Genomic DNA, 20,941 nt, shown 5'->3' on the forward strand with positions numbered 1-20,941 from the left:
TAGATGACTGACAGGGGCCCTGTGTTGAAGCCACTGTGCCCCCATCTTGGTACTACCTCACCGTTGTAAAAATATTTTGGAAGCTATAGAAATGCATTTATCTACATTTATTTTTCCACATTTATTCTATTACAGACAGCTTAATGCATACTTTAAATTATATTATGTGATCTAAACATACAAATATATATATATATTTTCCCTTAAAGTATAAGTACTAATGTTACTATCTCCACTACAACAGAAAAATACTTAGACATTTAATTTTGTCCTTACTGTAGAATTCCATTGATTCCTATGGGTGACTGCTTCTTAAATATGACCAACCGGTGGCTTCAAAGCCTCTCATTGGCAAATACGTATCATCTGCAAATCAGGGTTATTATAAATCATTGTATCTAATGCTGGAGGACAAGTGGGGGTGTTTTCACTGTGTCTGGATAAAGTGCTGATGGACAGGGCAGATAGGTTATATTCTCTATGCCTTTGTGCCAAGTATCTACACCCTATTGTTAGGGAAGAAGTGGGGAGTGGTGTGGGAAAGGGGGGGTACATTTATGGAAACAAAGTTCCACCCCTTTAGGCTAGGAGGTATTAAGTGCAGTCATGGTGTGATGGAGCCAATGAAATAGTCCCAAAGGTGCAAACCCTGCCGCTCAACTTATCTGGAAGACTATATGTGTATGTGTGACAGACTGTGCATGTCTGTGGTAGTTTGACATTGAGCTATTTTGAACCTGTCTAAACCTCTCTGTCGTGGCTCTTGAAAGCATTCCAGTTTGCTGGGAGGGCACTGGCTATCATTAGAGATGCATGTCACTGTGGGCCACTTCCGTCATTGTGGCTCAAGCCTAGTGCGATAGATCCCCTGTCAGCACTGACAGAGAGAGAATACCTGTCCACTGTTACTGACTCAACATTACGGAAATCTTTGACTACGTCCAGACTCAGTGAGCACAGCCTTGCTATTGAGAGAGGCCGCTGTAGGCAGACCTGGCTCTCAAGAGAAGACAGGCTACAGTATTTGCACACTGCCCACAAAATGAGGTGGAAACTGAGCTGCACTTCCTAACCTGCCAAATGCATGACCATATTAGAGACACATATTTCCCTCAGATTACACAGACCCACAAAGAATTTGAAAACAAATCAAATTTTGATAAACTCCCATGTCTATTGGGTGAAATACCACAGTGCGCCATCACAGCAGGAGATTTGTGACCTGTTGTCACAAGAAAAGGGCAACCAGTGAAGAGCAAACACCATTGTAAATACAACCCATATTTATGCTTACTTCTTTTCTTTTCTTGTACTTTAACTATTTGCACATCATTACAACACTGTATATAGACATATGACAATTGAAATGTCTCTATTCCTTTGGAATAGGGGGGCCGGGGTCAGATGTGGGTACTCCAGTGGTTCCTGTCAAATTGAGGAAGAGGGGAGGGGTGTAGGATCTTTTTCTTGCTAAGTAAAGAAATATAATTTATCTCAAGTCAATCTAACAACAGGTGAAAGGTCCAATGTAGCCATTTTTATTGCAATATCAAGTCATTTCTGGGTAACATTGAAGTACCTTAATGTGATTGTTTTGAATTAAAATGGTCCAAAAAAACAACTTCTTAGCAAAGAGGGGAAAAGTAGCTGTTATTGGTAGACAGACAAAAAAGAAAAATGTCCGACGTATTAACACATTTTTCACCAAGCAGGCCAAAACTCCATCCCAACAAAACAGGCTGAAAAGTTCAGGCTCTCTTTTCAAACAGCTCTTACACAAAAAGGGCAATATCATAATTTTCACCATTTCACAGTATTATTCCAACCTATTGGTGTGGAAATATAAAAAAAACAAGGACATCCAGTTTTGGACTGCACTGGGCCTTTAAATTATGTAGATGAAAAACAAAAGAAGACAATCGTGTAAGGGGATGCATTCTAGACCATTTATAACACTTGTCTGGCTGTTTGTCAGTACCCAATACAGTTGTTAGGTTCAAGTTCTGGTAGGTTGGATGGGGTGCGTCGCTGCACAGGTCTCTCCAGAGATGTTAGATCGGGTTCATGTCCAGGCTCTGGCTGGTTCACTCAAGGACATTCAGAAACTTGTCCCAAAGCCACTCCTGCATTGTCTTGGCTGTGTGCTTAGGGTCATTGTCCTGTTGGAAGGTGAACCTTTGCTCCAGTCTGATGTTCTGAGAGCTCTGGAGCAGGTTTTCATCAAGGATCTCTTTGTACTTTGCTCTGTTCATCTTTCCCTTGATCCTGACTAGTCTCCCAGTCCCTGCAGCTGAAAAACATCCCCACAGCATGAACACAGTTCCACAGTTAGTGGAACAGACATGAGGATAGTCAATCAAAATGAATAGAACAGAGTTGGAACCTCTAAGTTGACTGGTCAACTCATGGGTACACTTGCAATGGCTGACTGATGTTGTCATCATATCAAATGTCACATGCTTTGTAAACAACAGGTGGAGACTAACAGTGAAATGCTTTCTTACGGGCCCTTCCCAACAATGCAGAGAGAGAGAAAATAGAGAAATGGTACAAAAGTAAAAATCAATACACAATGAGTAACAACAACATGGCTATATACAAGGGGTACAAGTACTGAGTCCATATGCATGGGTACGATATGTACATAAACTCAGCAAAAAAAGAAACATCCCTTTTTCAGGACCCTGTCTTTCAAAGATAATTCGTAAAAATCCAAATAACCTGCTTTACAACAGGCCTACAAGCCCTCAGTCCAGTCTGAGCACTGATGGAGGGATTGTGCGTTCCTGGTGCAACTTGGGCAGTTGTTGTTGCCATCCTGTACCTGTCCTGCAGGTGTGATGTTCGGAGGTACCGATCCTGTGCAGTTGTTGTTACACGTGGTCTGCCACTGCGAGGACGATCAGCTGTCCGTCCTGTCTCCCTGTAGCGCTGTCTAAGGCATCTCACAGTACGGACATTGCAATTAGCAATTTATTGTCCTGGACACATCTGCAGTCCTCATGCCTCCTTGCAGCATGCCTAAGGCACGTTCACGCAGATGAGCAGGGACCCCGGGCATCTTTCTTTTGATGTTTTTCAGAGTCAGTAGAAAGGCGTCTTTAGTGTCCTAAGTTTTCATAACTGTGACCTTAATTGCCTACCGTCTGTAAGCTGTTAGTGTCTTAACAACCGCTTCCAATTATCTTAGACCACGCCCCTTCCCTCCACACCTATTCCCACTCCCTAATCATCTCTCGTCTACCTTTTTCAACCCTTTCATTCCCTGTATAGCGTACCACAGTATGAGTTAAAATACCCATAAAACCTAGAGGTCAAACAGGGAAATGGTTCCAATCATCCATTAATTTTTACCATAGGGGATTTTAGAAATACTTAAAATAAGGGCTGTGTTTCATGTAGGCTTATCCTGGCGTGATCTTTTGATTAGAGGCCGACCGATTATGATTTTTCAACGCCGATACCGATTACCCCAAAAAAAGCTGATACCGATTAATCGGCCAATTTGATTATTTATTTGTAATAATGACAATAACAATACTGAATAAACACTTTCATTTTAACTTTAACATGTTCAATTTGGTTTAAATAGTTGGAGAAGAAAGTAAAAGTGCAACATGTGCTATGTAAAAAAGCTCATGTTTAAGTTCCTTGCTCAGAACATGAGAACATATGAAAGCTGGTGGTTCCTTTTAACATGAGTCTTCAATATTCCAAGTTAAGAGGTTTTAGGTTGTTGTTAATAAAGTATTTATAGGACTATTTCTCTCTATACCATTTGTATTCCATATACCTTTGACTATTGTTCTTATAGGCACTTTAGTATTGCCAAAGTAACAGTATTGCTTCCATCCCTCTCCTCGCCGCTACCTGGCCTTGAACCAGGAACACATCGACAACAGCCACCCTCGAAGCAGCGTTACCCATGCAGAGCAATGGGAACAACTACTCCAAGTCTCAGGGCGAGTGACGTTTGAAACGCTATTAGCGTGCACCCCGCTAACTAGCTAACCATTTCACAGCGGTTACACCAGCTTAATCTCGGGAGTTGATAGGCTTGAAGTCAAAAACAGCTCAATGCTTGAGAAACAGTGAAGAGCTGCTGGAAAAACGCACGAAAGTGCTGTTTGAATGAATGCTTACGAGCCTGCTGCTGCCTACCATCGCTCAGTCAGACTGCTCTATCAAATATCAAATCATAGACTTAATTATAACATAATAACACACAGAAATACGAGCCTTTGGTCATTAATATGGTCGAATCCGGAAACTATCATTTCGAAAACAAAATGTTTATTATTATCACATATCTGTGTGCAATGAACGCAAGAGAAGAGACACAATTTTACCTGGTTAATATTGCCTGCTAACCTGGATTTATTTTAGCTAAATATGCAGGTTTAAAAATAAATAATTCTGTGTATTGCTTTTACGAAAGGCATTGATGTTTATGGTTAGGTACACGTTGGAGCAACGACAGTCCTTTTTCCGCGATCGGCACTGCTTCGATTATATGCAATGCAGGACACGCTAGATAAACTAGTAATATCATCAACCATGTGTAGTTAACTAGTGATTATGATTGATTGATTGTTTTTTATAAGATAAGTTTAATGCTAGCTAGCAACTTACCTTGGCTTCTTTCTGTATTTGCGTAACAGTTAGGCTCCTTGTGGAGTGCAATGAGAGGCAGGTGGTTAGAGCGTTGGACTAGTTAACCGGAAGGTTGCAAGATTGAATCCTGGAGCTGACAAGGTAAAAATCTGTCGTTCTGCCCTGAACAAGGCAGTAAGGATAGGCGGGACGCAAATGTCTCAACTGGCCAATTGCCAGGGGAAATGCAGAGCGCCAGATTCAAATCAAATGCTATATAATTCAAACTTTCATTAAATCCCACATGTAAGATACTCAATTAAAGCTACACTCGTTGTAATGACTTTTCATTTACTCTGAGTTCAACTTACTAGAAGTATTTGAGTAAAAAATGCCTTGGCGTTTACACGCTGAATCATAATTACTGTATAAATGAACACGCACAGTGTAATCATGTATGTAAAAGTGTGTAATATTGTAAGCTGAAAACACTATGTTAAAAGCACTGTCTGTGTGTGTGTCCAATTTTAGATGAATGTTCCAATGAAACATGTCTAGAACATTAAATATGGGATATTCTGAGAACATGACAACCATGTTCTGGGTAAGTTCTGTTTCACATTTAGGGAATGTTATCCTAACTAACGCCAAAACTGGACACAAACATCTGGGGAATATTATGGGTAACATTACAAATAGTTCTCCCTCCCTAGAACTGTTAGCTGGGAAACAATGTTATCGAAAGACTTGATAGGTGCCCCTTGGTGCCTTTGAGTCTCCAGATGTATTAGTCGTTCTTTATTTCGCTTGCCGTTAGTGTTGCTGGGACGGATGACATCAAAGAGAACACATCAAATAAAATAGCTGAAAATTTGATTAGGGTAGTGTTCATTTTTTAAATTTTGGGAACAAGATGAATCCTGATTTAAGCTAGGTAAGTTAGAGCGATGGCGAGACTTTGTGAAGAGGGGTTAGAGAGGGAGAGTAAATACTACTGGTAGATAGGATAGTAAATATATTCATTCCTCTTTCAACTGAAAGACAGAGAACAGAGAATTCCTCTGAATTCCTTTTTCGACAGTACACCAAGACCTTTCTCTAGCCCTTTTACTAAGCACTCTTGTCCCCCCTACTCTTGAGTAAGCGGTGGTATATCTGAGGTCTTTATGCACAAAGACCATACATAATGCAATGACATCAGGAACATACGACGATATTACAGGGGGTTTAGTCCAGAGGAAGGGGGACCGGATGAGGAAATGCAAAAACAACCCATTGGGTTGGAAAAGCAATGGAAAGCAAATGGAGAGAAAGACAGAGAGTGGGGGGTGGGGCAGGGAGAGAGGGAAGGAGCGAGGGGGAGAGAGAGAGAGAGATGAGGGCAGCTGGATGAAGGAGTTTTGTTGTTGAAAAAGCTAAAGAGAATAAGATGGGAAGAGAGAAGGAATTTAAGAGAGTGAGGGGGGACATTCTCTAGTTTTCCAGCTTTTCTTTTGCCTCCTTATATGGTCAAATGATGTGGGCAGAGGGGAGTGGGTCAGAACTCAGAGAGTAAGAGAGAGGGAAAGAATGAGAGGGGAAAGAGGTGAGAAGTGTAGAGGAGAGGGGTGTGCAGTGTCGTGTGCTTGGGACACTGGGGACTTCCACGAGAGGCAGCCGGACACAAACCACTGGTCAGCAAAGCGAGACAGGCCAGGCACAGAGAGGCATAACCAGGAGTCTTATCAGGGGCTGAACTGCTAACAGCTGCAGAGCGTGAGTAGCCATTATTCTGGTGTGCCGTCATACACACACATACACACTGCGGGATGCTGATCTGTGTAGAGGTCTGGTGCGTGATACTGACAGCTGGAGGTGTGGTTATGGATTGCTAACTGCAGGGTGATATAGTGAGTGTTGGTATGCGCAGGAGCGAAAGTCCCCTGTCCCTCTCTAAGCATGCCTGATAGAGCTATTAACATCCCTCTCATCTGTAACCAGGTGGCTGTCACGTCAACAGACAAGACTGGATGCTGATAGACACATAGAGACAAAACCCTAGAGAGTCATACTGTACACAGAAGTAGAACTTGATACTACAACTGTCAGCAATATAACACTGTCTCAAAATATGACAGACAGGCAGATGTCTATTGAGATGTCCTTAATGTCTTATCAGAGATCTCCATTGTACTTGTTGTTGTGCTTGTGTTCCCTCCACTCTGCTTAAATGTGAAATGCACTTGTGGATATTCTATTCATTGCAGTAACAGGCAAGTCAATTTAGATCCAGTTCTCATTACCTATAACAGACTGATTATGATGTATGCTCTCTGCTACTACTCAGTGTCAGGGAGTGGATATCTCTGTATAAACACTGGCACACAGACAAGGCAAACAGACAGACTTGGTTCCCCCAAGGTGGATTCTGTTTATCTAGCTGAACTCTTAAAAACCTAGGCTACTTACAAATGTACGGTATGTATGCAGGTCATGCATCCGGGTTCTTGATCATAACTTGAAGAAACCCTTTTTATATAGTAAGACAATTGTCATTCCCAAACTCTCCCCCTCCCCTCTCCTCAGGTTAGCGGGGTGGGATTCCCGGTGCCAAGATGACAGAGCGCTATGATTGCCACTACTGTAAGGAATCCCTGTTTGGTAAGAAGTACGTCCTGAGAGAGGAGAACCCATACTGTGTCAAATGCTATGAGAGCCTGTACTCCAATACCTGTGAGGACTGCAAGAAACCCATCGGCTGCAATACCAGGGTATAATACACACACGCACAAACTACTAACACTGTCTCATTTTTTAGCCTCCATCCAAGAACATTGTCAAAGCGTGCCGTCTGATGTTCAGATTTGGATTGTCCCTCTGTTGTCTCCGTAGGACCTGTCCTACAAGGACCGCCACTGGCATGAGGAGTGTTTCCAGTGCTTCCAGTGTAAACGCTCTCTGGTGGACAAGCCCTTCTCCACCAAGGATGACCAGCTACTCTGCACTGAGTGCTACTCCAATGAGTACTCTTCCAAGTGCCACGAGTGCAAGAAGACCATCATGCCTGGTGAGAACGTTCACCTAGATCCATCTAATCTATACTAGACCCACACAAAATTGGATGCATACATGTGGGCAGGCACACACAAACAGGCGTGTACACAGACTACTCTTGCACTATCACAGATGACACAAACCTTCAATGGTTGCAGACACAATTTGGATCTGTCAAAATACCAACACTCACAGCCCCTTATGACAAAATAATCGATTTGACGTTATAATGCTCCATAAATGGATATTCAAAATGAAATCATCTTTATCAGAACAGCCATGACATGTGTTGATTTGTTTGAACCAGGGTCCATATTAGTAATGTCATTTTTATCGTTATTACACGCACACACATTAATCACTGTCGTAGTATGCGAATAGCCAGGACTAAACTCAAAGGTTTTTGGATGATTCTAACTAATCTACATGTCTTTGAATGTCCTCATTCACATAAGCCCTTGCCTAGTTAAATAAAGATTAAATTAAATTAAATAACATAATAAATGGTGCTTTCCCCCGACAGTCAGTGTAACTATATTCTGAGGTCTGGAGTGCAGCCAGAACACTGAACGTAGATCGAAATGACTTCCAGACCTCCTCTCTGTCCCCACTATGTTTCAATACAAAGACCACCACGCAGTATTTAGAGAGTGAGGGAATGTGTGTGTAACCCAAGGACTGAGTAGTGTGTGTGTGACCTTTTTCTCACTCTCCATCCTTTCTCCTTTCCTAATTTCCCTTTATTAATCTACCTCTGTATCTCCATCCCTCTCTTATTCACTCACCCTCCCCCTGCTCCCTCCCTCTTTCCTTCCCTCCCTCTGTCCATCCCTCCCCTCTCCTGCTTCATCTCCTTCATGCAGGCTCCAGGAAGATGGAGCATAAGGGTAACAGCTGGCATGAGACCTGCTTCACCTGCCAGCGTTGCCAGCAGCCCATCGGCACCAAGAGCTTCATCCCCAAGGAGAACCAAAACTTCTGTGTGCCCTGCTACGAGAAACAGTTTGCCATGCAGTGTGTGCATTGCAAGAAAGTAGGTCAAAGGTCATGACAGTGTAAATACTGTAGTGTTTTTTCGAAAGTTTTTCTGACCTCTAAATTGATGTATACAACATAGAAAATGTTGGATATCGGCTGAAAGTCTGGCTGTGTCTGGCAGACAAGACTATAGGAACATGAAGTAGCACTTGATATGTATATAAATGCTATCAGTATCTATACAAGTGGCAATTTACTAAATGGATTGCTGTAACCACGAAGATCTGGTATCTGGATGGCAGTACTTGGTGTGTGCGTGTGCACATGTGTATGTGCGTACTTGTGTGCACACGTATGTGTGTGCATGGTCAAATGTGTGCCTGTATGCCTAACCCTTTCTCTCCCCATTAAATAGCCAATCACTACTGGTGGGGTGACCTATCGCGACCAGCCCTGGCATAAGGACTGCTTCCTGTGCACCGGCTGCAAGCAGCAGCTGTCAGGCCAGCGGTTCACCTCCCGTGATGACTTTGCGTACTGCCTCAACTGTTTCTGCAACCTGTACGCTAAGAAGTGTGCCTCCTGCACCACCCCAATCAGTGGTAAACTATCTATATATGTGGGTGTGTTACAGATACACGTTTTCTTCCCAGGTCATGCACAGATTATCAGAGGCCAGAAAATGGCGCCGATAGTGAGGGCCGCTGAGCAACTAGCCCCTAGTCAACTTTGCAGTATTTTGTTTTTTATTTCTTACATTATTAGGCCAGAACATTTTTTGTGTTATTACTTACAGCCGGGAAGAACTTTTGGATATCAGAGTGACGGTAACTCACAAGCATTACCAATATTACGATCAGGAATACGACTTTCCAGAATCGTAACCTTGGTTCGTACCACCCAGGCAAATTTAACTGATTCCAGCGGCTGACCCAAAACATCGCCAGCGAAGAAGAGGTACTCGGAGTGGACCTCCAGTCCGACTCAGGAGGAGCACACACCACCTACCGCTTCCGGATATATTACTCGCTAATGTTCAGTCTCTGGATAATAAAGTTGATGAGCTGAGAGCGAGGATTTCCTTCCAGAGAGACATCAGGGATTGTAACATACTCTGTTTCACAGAAACATGTCTCTCTCTGGATATACTGTCTGAGTCCGTACAGCCAGTTGGGTTCTCAGATCATCGCACAGACAGGAATAAATCTCTCAGGGAAGAAGAAGGGCGGGGTTGTATGTTTCATGATTAACTACTCATGATGTGATTGTGATAACATACAGGAACTCAAGTCCTTTTGTTCACCCAAACTAAAATACCTCACAATCAAATGCCGACCGTATTACCTCCCAAAATAATTATCTTCGGTTATAGTCACAGCTGTGCATATTCCACCTCAAGCCGACAGCCCTCAAAGAACTTCACTGGATTTTATGCAAACTGGAAACCACATATCCTGAGGCTGCATTTATTGTAGCTGTGGATTTTAACAAAGCAAATTTGAGGAAAACGCTACCGAAGTTCGACCAACACAATGCCTGAGGTACTCGACCACTGCTAAAACACGACCACTGCTACTCCAACTTCCGGATGCCTACAAGGCCCTCCCCCGCCCTCCCTTTGACAAATCTGATCACGACTCCACTTTGCTCCTCCCTTCCTATAGGCAGAAACTCAAACAAGAAGTACCCGTGCTAAGGACTATTCAACGCTGGTCTGACCAATCGGAATCCACACTTCAAGATTGTTTTGTTCACGCAAACTGGGATATGTTCCATGTAGCCTCAGAGAATAACATTGACAAATAAACTTAGTCACCGTATCAGTATATCAGGAAGTGTATAGGAGATGTACCCACTGTGACTATTAAAACCTACCCTAACCAGAAACAATGGATAGATGGCAGCATTTGTGCAAAACTGAAAGTGGAAACCACCGCATTTAACCATGGCAAGGTGACTGGGATTTATGGCAGAATACAAACGGTGTAGTTATTCCCTCCACAAGCAATCAAAACAGGCAAAACGTCAGTATAGAGACAAAGTGGAGTCTCAATTCCACGGCTCAGAAACAAGACGTGTGTGGCAGGGTCTACAGATAATCACGGACTACAAAAGGAAAACCAGCCACATTGCAAACACCAACGTCTTGCTTCCGGACAAGCTAAACACCTGCTTCGCCCGCTTTGAGGATAACACAGTGCCAACAATGTGGACCGCTACCAAGGACTGCGGGCTCTCCTTCTCCGTAGCCAACGTGAGTAAGACATTTAAGCGTGTTAACTCTTGCAATGCTGCCGGCCCAGACGGCATCCCTAGCTGCATCCTCAGAGCATGCGCAGACCAGCTGGCTGGTGTGTTTACAGACATATTCAATCTCTACCTATCCCAGTCTGCTGACCCCACATGCTTCCGGATGGCTACCATTGTTCCTGCACCCAAGAAAGCAAAAGTAACTGAACTAAATTACTATCGTCCCAGAGCACTCAGTTCTGCTATCATGAAGCGCTTTGAGAGACTGGTCAAGGATCATATCAACTCTACCTTACCTGACACCCTAGACCAGGGCTGCCCAACCCCCTTCCTGGAGATCTACTGTCCTGTAGGTTTTCAGTCCAACCCTAATTTAGCATATCTGATTCAGCCAGTTAAGGTCTTGATGAGCAGCTAATTAGTAGAATCAGGTGTGTTAAATTAGGGTTGGACTGAAAACCCACAGGACGGTAGATCTCCAGGAAGAGGGTTGGGCAGCCCTAATATAGACCCACTTCAATTTGCTTACCGCCTTAATAGTAGAGGTCGACCGATTATGATTTTTCAACAACGATACCGATTATTGGAGGACCAAAAAAAGCCGATACCGATTAACCGGCCAATTTTATTTATTTATTTGTAATAATGACAATTACAACAATACTGAATGAACACTTTTATTTTAACTTAATATAATACATCAATAAAATCAATTTAGACTCAAATAAATAATGAAACATGTTCAATTTGGTTTAAATAATGCAAAAACAAAGTGTTGGAGAAGAAAGTAAAAGTGCAATATGTGCCATGTAAAAAAGCTAACGTTTAAGTTCCTTGCTCAGAACATGAGAACACATGAAAGCTGGTGGTTCCTTTTAACATGAGTCTTCAATATTCCCAGGTAAGAAGTTTTAGGTTGTAGTTATTATAGGAATTATAGGACTATTCATCTCTATACCATTTATATTTAATATACCTTTGACTATTGGATGTTCTTATTGGCATTTTAGTATTGCCAGTGTAACAGTATAGCTTCTGTCCCTCTCCTCCCCCCTACCTGGGCTCGAACCAGGAACACATCTAAAATAGCCACCCTCGAAGCATCGTTATCCATACAGAGCAAGCCCGAATCCCCGAGCTGACAAGGTAAAGATCTGTAGTTCTGCCCCTGAACAAGGCAGTTAACCCACCATTCCTAGGCCGTCATTGAAAATAAGAATGTGTTCTTAACTGACTTGCCTAGTTAAATAAAGGTACAAAAATTCAAATAAAAAAACGTCCACAATCGGTGTCCAAAAATGCAGATTACCGATTGTTATGAAAACTTGAAATCGGCCCTAATTAATCAGCCATTCCGATTAATCGGTCGACCTCTACTTAATAGATCCACAGACAATGCAATTAACATTGCATATATATATAAATATAAAATAAACACAATGAAATACATTTTTATTAATGTTTGACCAATTTTTCCATTTCTATTGAACAATTTGTTCAGATGGTTCTAATCTTTGTTTCTTTAGCTATTGATAACTAGAAGGATAAATGGTTTTGTAAAAGCCATATCCCATCTGAACAAGAGGAATACCTATGTAAAAATGCTGTTCATTGACTATAGATCAGCAGTCAACACAATAGTACCATCCAAGCTCACCACTAAACTTGAGGCCCTGGGTCTCAACCCCGTTCTGTGCAACTGGGTCCTGGACTTCCTGACGGGCCGGCCCCAGGTGGTGAAGTTAGGAAACAACACCCCTACTTCGCTGATCCTCAACACTGGGCCCCCAAAAGGGTGCGTGCTCAGCCCCACAAGGCGTACTCCCTGTTCTGTTTGCAGATGACACAACAGACGGCAGGTAGCCTAGTAGTTAGAGCATTGGGCCGGTAACTGAAAGGTTACAGGATTGAATCCCCGAGCTGACAAGGTTAAAATCTGTCATTCTGCCCCTGAGCAAGGCAGTTAACCCACTGATCCCTGGGTGCCGAACATGTGGATGTCAATTTAAGGCAGCCCCCCGCACCTCTCTGATTCCGAGGGGTTGGGTTAAATGCGGAAGACACATTTCAGTTGAATGCATTCAGTTGTACAACTGACTAGGTATCCACCTTTCCCTAGTAGGCTTGATTACCAACAATGATGAGACAGCCTACAGGGAGGAGGTGAGGGCTCTGGGAGTGTGATGCCAGGAAAATAACCTCTCACAAAACAAAGGAGATGATTGTGGTCTTCAGGAAACAGCAGAGGGAGCACCCCCCTATCCACATCGACGGGCCCGCAGTGGAGAAGGTGGAAATCTTGAAGTTCCTTGGCGTACACATCACTGACAAACTGAGATGGTCCACCCACACAGGCAGTGTGGTGAAGAAGGTGCAACAGAGGCTGAAGAAACCACAAACTTTTACAGATGCACAATTGAGAGCATCCTGTCGGGCATGTTTACAACATGTGGAATAGTGCTTAGTGTATCTGGAACTACACTAACATGATAACACAATCCAACCATCTGTGCAGACCTGCGATGAGATTGTGTGTACCAGAACGCACACTGTGTGTATCTAACAGAGTGTCAGTCAGTCAATTAGATGCTCACTTCCATCAGTTCTAACTTCTAATGAGTCAGTTAGTCACTTATTCACTCACTCACATCACGCCACACACTGTGCCTTGTTTGAATCCTTACGGTCTCCTTTCCTCCCTCCCCAATCACAGATCTATGTAATTTGATAAGAGAAAGTAAGGTATATCTGTCCTACTGTTTCCTCCACTCTGATCTGAGACAACTTCAATGAAGGATGCATTTATGATTTAGGATGTAGAGACCTCTCTCACCTTTGGATAACAGTATGTTTTGATCTCTCCCTGTCTCTCTCAGGTCTGGGTGGCAGTAAGTACATCTCCTTTGAAGAGCGTCAGTGGCACCATGACTGCTTCAACTGTAGGAAGTGCTCCGTCTCCCTGGTGGGCCGGGGTTTCCTCACTGAGCGTGATGACATCCTGTGCCCTGAGTGTGGCAAAGACATCTGATTGGCAGGCAGCGAGTGGCCGACGAATCTGATTAGATAGCAATGAAACAACCAGGAGGAATGTTTTAAAATAATACATTTGAAAAAATCAGCCAGGAACCGTAGAAATGAGTCCCAACAACAACCCGTCATAGCACAACTGGAAATATATATATATCACAATAGCACAGTATACTATCAGGCTACTAACCCAATATGCTATTTGAGTTCTAAAATAGACATTTGTCAAACAGGTTTTTGTGTCATTGGTCTTAGATTTGTTGGTGTGCAACAGCAAATATTGCTTTCTGTGAACCCTGGCTTGATATCCACTATCAGTTTGAGGTATTGCGCAAGAATATCTGCTGTCCTAATCTATTATATGCTGTTAAGATTCACATATTCCGAGTTTATGTATTTAGAAAGGAAAGTCCACCCAAATCACACAATTACTGCAGTCTATGGAAACAAATATGTAATTCTGTAATTTGGGTGGACTATCACTTTACGTTTTGAAAGGCTATTTTGTGGTGTGTATGAAGGAGAACACATTTCTAAGTAAATGAGCTCCAAAGTAAATGAGCTCCAAAGTAAATGAGCTCCAAAGTAAATGAGCTCCAAAGTAAATGAGCTCCAAAGTAAATGAGCTCCAAAGTAAATGAGCTCCAAAGTAAATGAGCTCCAAAGTAAATGAGCTCCAAAGTAAATGAGCTCCAAAGTAAATGTAAACTAACACAAAGGAACAGGTTTTACCGGGCTTTTACACTGGTGCAAAGTTTAATGTTATTCAGATGGGAATAAAACATAAAAGCTACAACTAAAGAAAAATACTAAATGTTAATAACAGAAGTGTAAATATTGACAGTTTGATAAGCTCAATTTATCATGCCCAATAAATAGCAAGTATACATTTAAGGCTGGTGGAAATGCCTGGTAACACTGACTCTAAGTGCTTATAAACGTGAGAGCCGACACAGCACTGTCTGTATAAGTCATTTTCCAAGGGCACCAATGAAAAGTCTGTATTTGAAATCCAAATAAAGAACTACTAAAAGACCCATTGCTGTTCATCTTGTAAGGAAAGGAAGGAAAGGACAAGAAGTTAACAACAATGTCATCCTTTTCTAAAGGAGTTGGTAGAAGTTGCCCCAAACTACTGGTCCAGGGTTAGATATCAGTGGCGGTCAGTGCCGTTTATTTAACAAGGCAAGTCAATAAAGAACAGATTCTTATTTTACAATGACAGCCTACCCCAACCAAACCCTCCTCTTACCCGGACGACACTGGGACAATTGTGCGCCGCTCTACGGGACACCCAATCATGGCCGGTTGTGATACAGCCGGGGATCGATCCAGGGTTTGTAGTGACACCTCTGCACTGAGATACAGTGCCTTAGACCACTGAGCCACTCAGGAGCAGCGATGCTTAAGATGAGGGAGGAGGATACATTTGTTTCATGAGCATGGCCTTATTTCTATTAAAACATATTGGATGATTGCCGTACATATTCCATTCACCCAGTTCAATGTAACAGCGATAGGTTTAGGCTACCACGATACTCAAATGTTTCCTATACCCATCATGAGGTTGCTACAACCTAGCCTATGAACTAAAGTTTAGCAAAATAGGTGCACACAGGTCAAGAGAACAATTTGAGGTGACAGACAGTGACACATGGACACTTTCAATACACACTCTTGCCTGCATCTAGCTGATATAGGGTGTAATCATTAGTCCAACAGTAGCAAACGAGAGTTTCTATTGGACAAATTCAGGTATGTTTATCCCTGATTTTTCAACAGAATCGTCGGAATGAGTACACCCCTGAACATGCGTTAACACAGTTCACTTTCATAACAGCCGTGTTGTATTCCTTCTCTCATCTATGTGCTCTCCTCCTGGCATATTTTCCCTTTGTCGCTTGTGGTTGCCTACACAACACATCAGCTGTATGTGACCAGGCAAAAAAAACTTTCCAAGTCAAACCATATCATAACCTCTACACACAGCCTACATTTTTGTCACCATATTAGCTAAAGTAGCGTCATAGTCAACCTAGCTAATAAAACTAATGTCTTAGTTAACCTGCTACAATCGTGCCATAACATTACAGTATACAGTCAGTAATCAGTTTAGCAGTTACATCGGCGGGCCCAGTGGAAATATATTTGAAAAACCAAAAGCTTACCTTGACTTGGAAGAGTTCCAGTGTTGTGTTGGATAGTCATAGCCAGCAAGCTAACACCATCTGTTTGAGCAGGGTGTTTGAGTAGGCTAAACTAGCTAGCTGATTTTGCTAGCTAAGTAAGTGACACTGAACTTTTTCTTTAAATGGATGAAATCTCTCTCTTGCTTCTCCTTAATTTTGGAATAAATTAATTTGTTAAAAACTGTTCATTTATTGTCTTTCTCTCTCTTCGAGTCAACTACTCGCCACATTCACTGCAGTGCTAGCTAGCTGTAGTTGATTCTTTCTGGACTAGATGAATTCTCTGATCCTTTGATTGGGTGGACAATATGTCAGTTCATGCTGCAAGAGCTCTGTCATAATTACGTGTCATAATTACTGTATAAATCTATGAAAGGGGGTGAGAACCATGAGCCTCCAAGGTTTTGTATTGAAGTCAATGTACCCAGAGGAGGACGGAGCACAGAGTGCAGAGTGCTGTTGAGGCTACTGTAGACCTTCATTTCAAAATAGTTTGTTTTAATCCATTATTTGGTTATGTGATTATATTTATAATAGTTTTATTTAAAAAGGACAACTTTTTCTTCTGAAAATCATTGTGCCGTATGGTCCTCCCCTTCTTCCTCTGAGGAGCCTCCACTGTCAGATATACTTTAATATGCTAATAGTTAAGGGTATGATTCAAGGTTGGCTAATCTGATCCTAGATTAGGAGCAATTTCTTTCTTGTGCGTTTACAAATCATGCAGGACTGATTCTCTTGCACCATCTAGTGGTGGAATTCTGTTTTATTCAAATGAGCGCACACAAGGCAATTCACATGAGCTAAACATCTCATTACGAATTACAATGTCAGTCACAGCACTAATACATTAACAATCGGTATCAAAACCCTTCAAAATCCCTAACCTGTCATGACCCACTGTGTTCGCAATACATGTGGATTGGGTACCGGTACCCTGTGTATATAGCCTCGTTATTGTTATTTTATTGTGTAACCTTTTTTATGTTTTTTACTTTAGTTAATTTAGTAAATATTTTCTTAACTCTATTTCTTGAACTGCATTGTTGGTTAAGGGCTTGTGAGTAAGCATTTCACGGTAAGGTCTGAATACCTGTTGTATTCAGCGCATTTGATTTGGTACAGTACGGCTTCGGCCACACACAGACGCATGAAGATGTATGAAAAGGCATATATGCATTCAGCTTTATATGACCTTAAGTTTTCCTATTACGCTGTACCATCCGCCTCCATCACTCTAGCTCTATAACCAGCACTGGGAGACTGGACACTGAAACAACTACTGTAAGAGGATTTCAGGTAGGTGGCAGCATCACAGAAGTATAATGCATGGAGTAGCATAGAGGGTTAAACTGCGTATTCCTCGCAAAATACCTACTTATTTCACAAAGTAATCCTGGACATATATTGTGGTGCCGTGTCTGCAGTAGGAGTCAGAGTCACAGTTCGCTCTAGCTCCATGGGAGGGTGCTGGGGGACAGGAGAACTCACTGTAAGGACACACAAGGGCCAGGTAAAGGGTCAGAGAGAAGTTCTAGGGTCTAGGAGGACAGGTAGGTCGATGAAGACACATGTCACCACCCCAATGTTGGTATTGTTGTGTGGCTGTCCTGACTGGTCGAGAATCCCCCACGGTGTGAGGCTGCTCCTCTCCATAGTGGGCTGGTGGGTCTGTAGGATCAAGTATCAGGGCCATTTCACGTTTTTTATATTTTTCTTCATTTGAGTTCTCCCTTGGAGGAGACAGTGACATTTACGGAAGACATTCACAGATCAGATTGACATAACAACAACATTCCCAAAAGTTCTTCAGGACAGTAAACCAACCCTGGTGCTGGAGAGCTACTGAATGTGTGAATCAATTGTTTTAGTGTTGGGCTGGAATAGGGCTGTTATGGTGACTGTATTACCACCACACCGGCGGTCACGAGTCACGGCGGCGATCAAATTCCAGGTGACCATTTAGTCAAGGTAATTAGGCTTCTCCAAGCTCTGATGCTGCTGATGGTCATTAGTAACCTACCAAACTTGCTAACTGCCTGGTACTCAGCACTTTACTGTTCCTCTAATCACTGTGACATCAATGCAAATGTAATCTAAAATCTAATCAAACACTTCATGAGAGCCTATGAGCTCATTTGGCAGCAACATTTCTATAGGCTACGCAATTGCATGAGAAAAACAGAGTGATGGCCTCTATTAAAAAGAGGAGGATCCCATCAGCGTTTTATAAGCTAGGCCTACTATATTTATTAATCAACTTTTCTAATATTAAGCACATTGCTTCTCTTTACAACAGGAGTATAGCCTACCTGGCTGACATGAAAATGAACCACGGGAAAAGCGTCCTCCATTCATTATTTAAGTGCATAGATGGCATATTTTTTCCGCTGCCCCTGTTTCGAGACAGGTGCATGATAATGGTCCATTCTAAATCAAAACAAATTTCACATATATATTATTTAGTATATGTAAAGACAAGACTAAATCAAGAATAGGGTGAGGGGTGACAATATTAGCCTATCACTTGTGAATGATGCCCAGCCTAGTTGCACACCTCATGTAGCCTAGCCCATAGGCCTATATATTTTGATAAGGTTTGTATCACAGCTAAAGTGGCCAAATAACTTATTAAAATGAAGCACATTCATCTGCTTTACAAGGGGTGTAGACCCTAACTGGCAGACATATACAGTGTGAGTTTCAAGTTTGGGGAAGATCATTTTCACCATAAAAATGCACCTTTATAATAAAAGCATTGCATGCATAATTGCATTTGTGGTCACTTTTGATAATGGTGTTTTCCTGCTAATGGAACATTTGCTCTTATTGCCGTGTGCACATTGCTGTGCTTATAATGTGAAGAAATAGCCTAAAGGTTTATCAACATTTTTATCAGCATGTGTTGCGTCAGGCTCATTGCTTAATTAAAACAGTTGTTTTGATACTAGTGGTTGTATTCATTTGGGATCTATTGCATCTCACAATTGTCCAGACTATGTTAAGAATATGTATTTCTCCCACAGAATAGAATAGGTCAACTTTTGTGGGGGATAGTAGTTTGATATAGGTTAGTGCTTTTGCTGTTTGTTAGGCCTACTCATCTTGTTAGCTGACGAAAAGTAAATGTGGACATTTCCAATATCATCAATATGCGCCTCGGAATTGGATAAGGACATGCGCAGTTGCATCCCAGATATGTCTGTCATCACTTGTTGCCTGTAGAAAGACCCGATCACGTGACGGAGAGCCATGTGAGTGAGATGTGCTTCAGCATGCATGAGAAGGGAATTATAATTATTATATTCAGCCCAAGGGCACAATAGCCACTGGCAGCAAAAGGCAGGGATTTCTTTAGAGGGCATTACGGCCACACAAACGGGATGCAGCTGGGAAATTTGAGGCATGATCAAGGGCTTGTCAAATTGTGAATGAGAGACTGAGAACGTATGTACAGCCTGAGCAAAGCAGAGCTTATGCCTTTCATGCAACTTTGTTGCATCATGCAGCACCTTGTCGCATCATGCAGCACCTTGTCGCATCATGCAGCCTTAGAATGTACAAATAATCAAAACATATAGCCCAACAACTAAAGTCACACAAATAACTCTAAATGAACCATATAGGAGTACTTGTTTCTTTAACCGCTCAACACAGAATAGCCCATGTGCTCACTTCCTCAAATGTTTGTAGAAAATATCCTTTCTATTTTATTCAGCTATGTTCAATTATATTCTTCATACTATAAAATAATATAAAATAATTCCACGGAATTCTAAGCAAATCGTGTCTACTAAGTTAACTAGAATAGCCCACAACCATATGGCATAGCCAGATCAGGGCCAAACATGAGGACAACTCAGAGTATCCTATTCTGTTCTTCTGAAATAGACTACACTTTCTTCATATCATGTTTCTTTGGACCTGTCTAAAATAAATCATGGATTTACTGTGATGGTGTAGCTATGCTATGCGTGGAAGCCAGGAGATGCTACATGTGTTAACGGTCAACATTTGTATCACACCGGCAGTTATTTATTAGCTTGACAATCACGGACTGACAAAATGTCATGACCGCCACAGCCCTAGGCTGGAACAAAAGCCTGCAACCTGTAGCTCTCCAGGACCAGGATCGGTGACGACAAATGATTATCTTTACAAAGATGTAAAGTAGATTCATGTTTCATCTGTGGATTTGCTCTTTAGACAGCTGCATATGATCAAGATATCAAAGTGTCACCAACAAAAAGGTAAACAATAGGCCTATAGCAAATGCAGCATATGGCATTCCTTTTTCACACGTAAATAGCACTTTTCAGTAGTGCTCAAAGCATGCCATTCCATGAGGGCAGCATTTATTTTTCCACTCAAATCAATGAGCCCAATCAGTCCTCCATGACAACAAAATAAACAACAGAGTAGGGCTGGCTAATAAATCATTAGTTTTGGGGTTATGCTCAGGTAAAACAAATTGGCTAATCTGTATTTCCATATCTCCAAGTCTTATTCTTGAAGATCAAGGGATATCAACTCTAGAATTGCCACAGTTATCCAATAAACGTTGGAGCGATCAAGGGAACCATAACTGATTTAAAGAGCAATTCGCAGTTTCATTGTACCGGCCGTGTGTACTTAGACTTGCATGGCTTAATCTAGGTAGCCTAATGGTGAGAGTGTTGGGCCAGTAACTGTAAGGTTGCTAGATCGAATCTCTGAGCTGAAAAGGTACAAATCTGCCGCTGTACCCCTGAACAAGGCAGTTAACCCACTTTTCTAGGACGTCATTGTAAAAAGTTATTTCTTCTAAACTGACTTGCCTGGTTAAATTTTTTTTTTTTTACAAAATATCATTTATTGGAATTCTGATAGAC

The 20,941-nt window shown here is 42.0% G+C and overlaps 1 protein-coding gene across 2 annotated transcripts in view; it reads left to right on the plus strand.

Moving 5' to 3' along the window:
- The window catches only part of LOC139380591 (four and a half LIM domains protein 2-like), a 15,951-nt gene extending 1,033 nt beyond the window's left edge, over positions 1-14,918 (plus strand). The window contains exons 1-6 of one of the 2 annotated variants that reach the window (XM_071123411.1): positions 6,154-6,348; positions 7,159-7,343; positions 7,465-7,639; positions 8,490-8,659; positions 9,020-9,206; positions 13,731-14,918. In XM_071123411.1, coding sequence (XP_070979512.1) covers positions 7,188-7,343; positions 7,465-7,639; positions 8,490-8,659; positions 9,020-9,206; positions 13,731-13,882 — 840 coding nt within the window. In that variant the 5' untranslated portion in view covers positions 6,154-6,348; positions 7,159-7,187 and the 3' untranslated portion in view covers positions 13,883-14,918. Of the gene's footprint in view, positions 1-6,153; positions 6,349-7,158; positions 7,344-7,464; positions 7,640-8,489; positions 8,660-9,019; positions 9,207-13,730 lie in introns of those variants that run through there. The other variant, XM_071123410.1, reaches the window with a different exon arrangement.
- Positions 14,919-20,941: the final 6,023 nt, after the last annotated feature.

The sequence above is a fragment of the Oncorhynchus clarkii genome, chromosome 22 (genome assembly GCF_045791955.1).
Source record: "Oncorhynchus clarkii lewisi isolate Uvic-CL-2024 chromosome 22, UVic_Ocla_1.0, whole genome shotgun sequence".
Taxonomy (NCBI): Eukaryota; Metazoa; Chordata; class Actinopteri; order Salmoniformes; family Salmonidae; genus Oncorhynchus; species Oncorhynchus clarkii.